At 44.6% G+C, this 2698-nt stretch overlaps 1 pseudogene across 1 annotated transcript; it reads left to right on the plus strand.

Moving 5' to 3' along the window:
• The first annotated feature begins 881 nt into the window (after positions 1-881).
• Positions 882-2021, plus strand: TEOVI_000473000:pseudogene (annotated as a pseudogene). Its single transcript is given in 3 exon segments — positions 882-1844; positions 1846-1914; positions 1917-2021. Coding segments are annotated over 3 exon segments (1137 nt in total).
• The last annotated feature ends 677 nt before the right edge of the window (positions 2022-2698 follow it).

Raw genomic sequence — 2698 nt, forward strand, 5'->3', positions numbered from 1 at the left:
TTTCCTTGAGATAGCCCGGCGCAGTTTCACTGAATCCAGCGCAATGACGGGCCGGGATTCTCTTCCACATCACCAGACAGCAGCATGTTAGTGCGGATGATACTGCTGATGGCACGCTGGCACATGCCCAGGGACCGACAAATAAAAGACGGTGTCCCAGCAAGACGCTGCTGATCCCTGTCCTTTATGATGCCGTAGCCGGAGCACAGCAGTGTTCGTCATGAAAGGAATGCTGTTGGGTCCTGGCTTCCTTCGATGATACGGGGTACTGGACCCTGGCACCACCTTGATGTGGCCAGCATTGCCAGGGGCTGCGGTGGAAGCAACACAAAAGATGACGGTTTCTACCGATTTTTTGCATCTGACGTAGAGAAGCTTGCTGTAAAAGCCCTTACAAACACAGCAGTGGCTGGAAAATACATCAGCATGAAAGACCGGATGCACATCAGGTTTGCTGAAATAAGCAACGACAAAAGAAGATTTCGTTAATGTTTCTAAAAAGATGAAGCAGCAGTGGCTACGGCTCAGCAGACCACGCAGCATAGCGACATAGACCGCTGACATCTAAACTGCGGAACAAGCAACGGCGGGGACCGCAATACCACGGTCGTCTGCGTGAACATTGCGATGGCAAACGTCAAGGACGCGGTGTGGAGATAGAAACTTTGTAGTGCAGCATCTAAACCTAGAGAAGTTGGGGAACAGTAATGCAAAGTACTGAGCAACCTGTAATGCAATAGCCAGCGACCTATTTTTCACCACAGAAATGTCGCCAGTAACCACTGACAACGTGACCTAGAACAGTGTAACTTTCAAAAACGGAGCGCTGAAGACCAAAACTAGTACACGAGTTTAATCTATTGCATACCACCTACCTCCGTACATGCTGCATAGCAATCTCGGCCATTCTGACTCAGCTAGCTCTTCTAAGCGAAGCTTCTTCGCCAGCCATCGAGGACACCTACGTTAAAAAACTGTCTAAAGTCACAGCGGCTCTAACTAACGTGGAAGGTGTCGCATTATCAAAAGCACAGAGCGTACTAGAACAAATAAGCGCAGCTGAAACAGCAACCTATAAGCTAAAATTAGGCGCGGACGCAACAACAGACCACAACGCGAACATGGTCTTTGCAGCCGCGGTCGTCGCGGCTTCAGAATGTCAAGCGACAGCGCGCACCAAACTAACAGAATTAGTTCCTGTAGCTCTAACAGAAACCACAGACAGCTCCAAGGCAGCAGGGCACATAGCGGAATTGTTTGAGTTGTTGCGTGCAATCACCACGCACGGCGCCGCAGGAACCAAATGCGTAGTCAATGCAGGGACGGACACTGGAACAACCACAAAATCAGTAGCTGAATACGGATGTCCAAAAGCTGTAACGGATAAAGCGACAACATTAGTCAAGGCGGCGGAAGAGCAGATAAACGACGAAGGATCCCCGACGCTGGCGGCCAAAACCTCCACCAAAAGCGGGACAGCAACAAACACCTGCGTTTTCTTGCTCGGCGGAAACAACGTCCAATCTAAGCTTTGGCAAGCAAGCGGGGTGGCCGGAACAGAGGTGGACCTAGCGGAAGGGTTCATAAAAATAAAACCACATGGCACTTCTGGCAGCGCTGATGCAGCAACTAGGCAGCAATCAGGGGTAGGTAGCTCATGGGCAACAAGCAAAGATACGGCACCCGGAAAGCTTTTCGCTAAAATTGGCGACCTAATGCTTAAGAAACATGCTGGCTGCGGCGAGACGGCAAACGATGTCATCGACCACCTCATCGGGCCGACAAAGCTAAAGCCATCTTTACAAAGGTAAAACGAGCACAGTCACCACAAATGTCGACAAACGACGTTCAGAACTGGGCCCAACATTAATAGATTCGATAGCCCCCAAAACCAGCGAACAACCAAAGAAGTTAGGGAAGCACTAAAAAATGTGACTGTCAAAAAAGTTTAACCCAAAACCACAGCCGATAAAGCAGTCAGCACGGTTGGCGATGATGGGGAACTAAGAAAAAGTATACTTTTCCAGCACATAATGAACAGGGAAACAGTTGCATACATAGAAAAGAAATTGCAGGAAGAAAAAGCAAAAAAAACCAGAAACGTCAAAGAATAACGAGACGGACGCAACTTGCGTAAATAAAGGGGTAGAAAAAATGTGAGAAACCATGCAAAGTGGTTGAAGAAGGTGTGGAAAAGAAGTGCAAATTGGATAAGAAAGAAGCAGCAACACAGGAAAAAACAGGAAGCAAAAGAAGATGTGGAAACAAACATTACCGGTAGCAATTCTGGTGTCATTAAGGTACCTCTTTTCCTTGTAGTTTTGCTTCTGCAATTAAGTGTCCGAAATATTTTTGCTTAACTTCTTGAAATTCATGTAATTAAGTGGTTTGAGAGAGTTTGGTAAAGTTTCTAATATTCGATATGTCTTAACACTTTTTATTGCAAATATAAAAATTATTGCAAAATTTGAGAATTCGAAAAGTAAAAATTTTGGTCAAATGTGTATTGTAGTGACCTTTGGATGTGGGTAAAAAAACGATAGGGTGAAAATGTTTTTTCTTTTTTTTTAATCTATGTACATTTAAAAAAAATTTATTGTTATAATAATTATTATAATGGTAATACCAAAAATAATAATAATAAAAATATGTTGGCTCTTTGTATGTACGAATATTATAATAAGAGAAATAATAATAA

The sequence above is a fragment of the Trypanosoma equiperdum genome (genome assembly GCF_001457755.1).
Source record: "Trypanosoma equiperdum strain OVI genome assembly, contig: ctg_1796, whole genome shotgun sequence".
In the NCBI taxonomy this organism is placed as follows: Eukaryota; Euglenozoa; class Kinetoplastea; order Trypanosomatida; family Trypanosomatidae; genus Trypanosoma; species Trypanosoma equiperdum.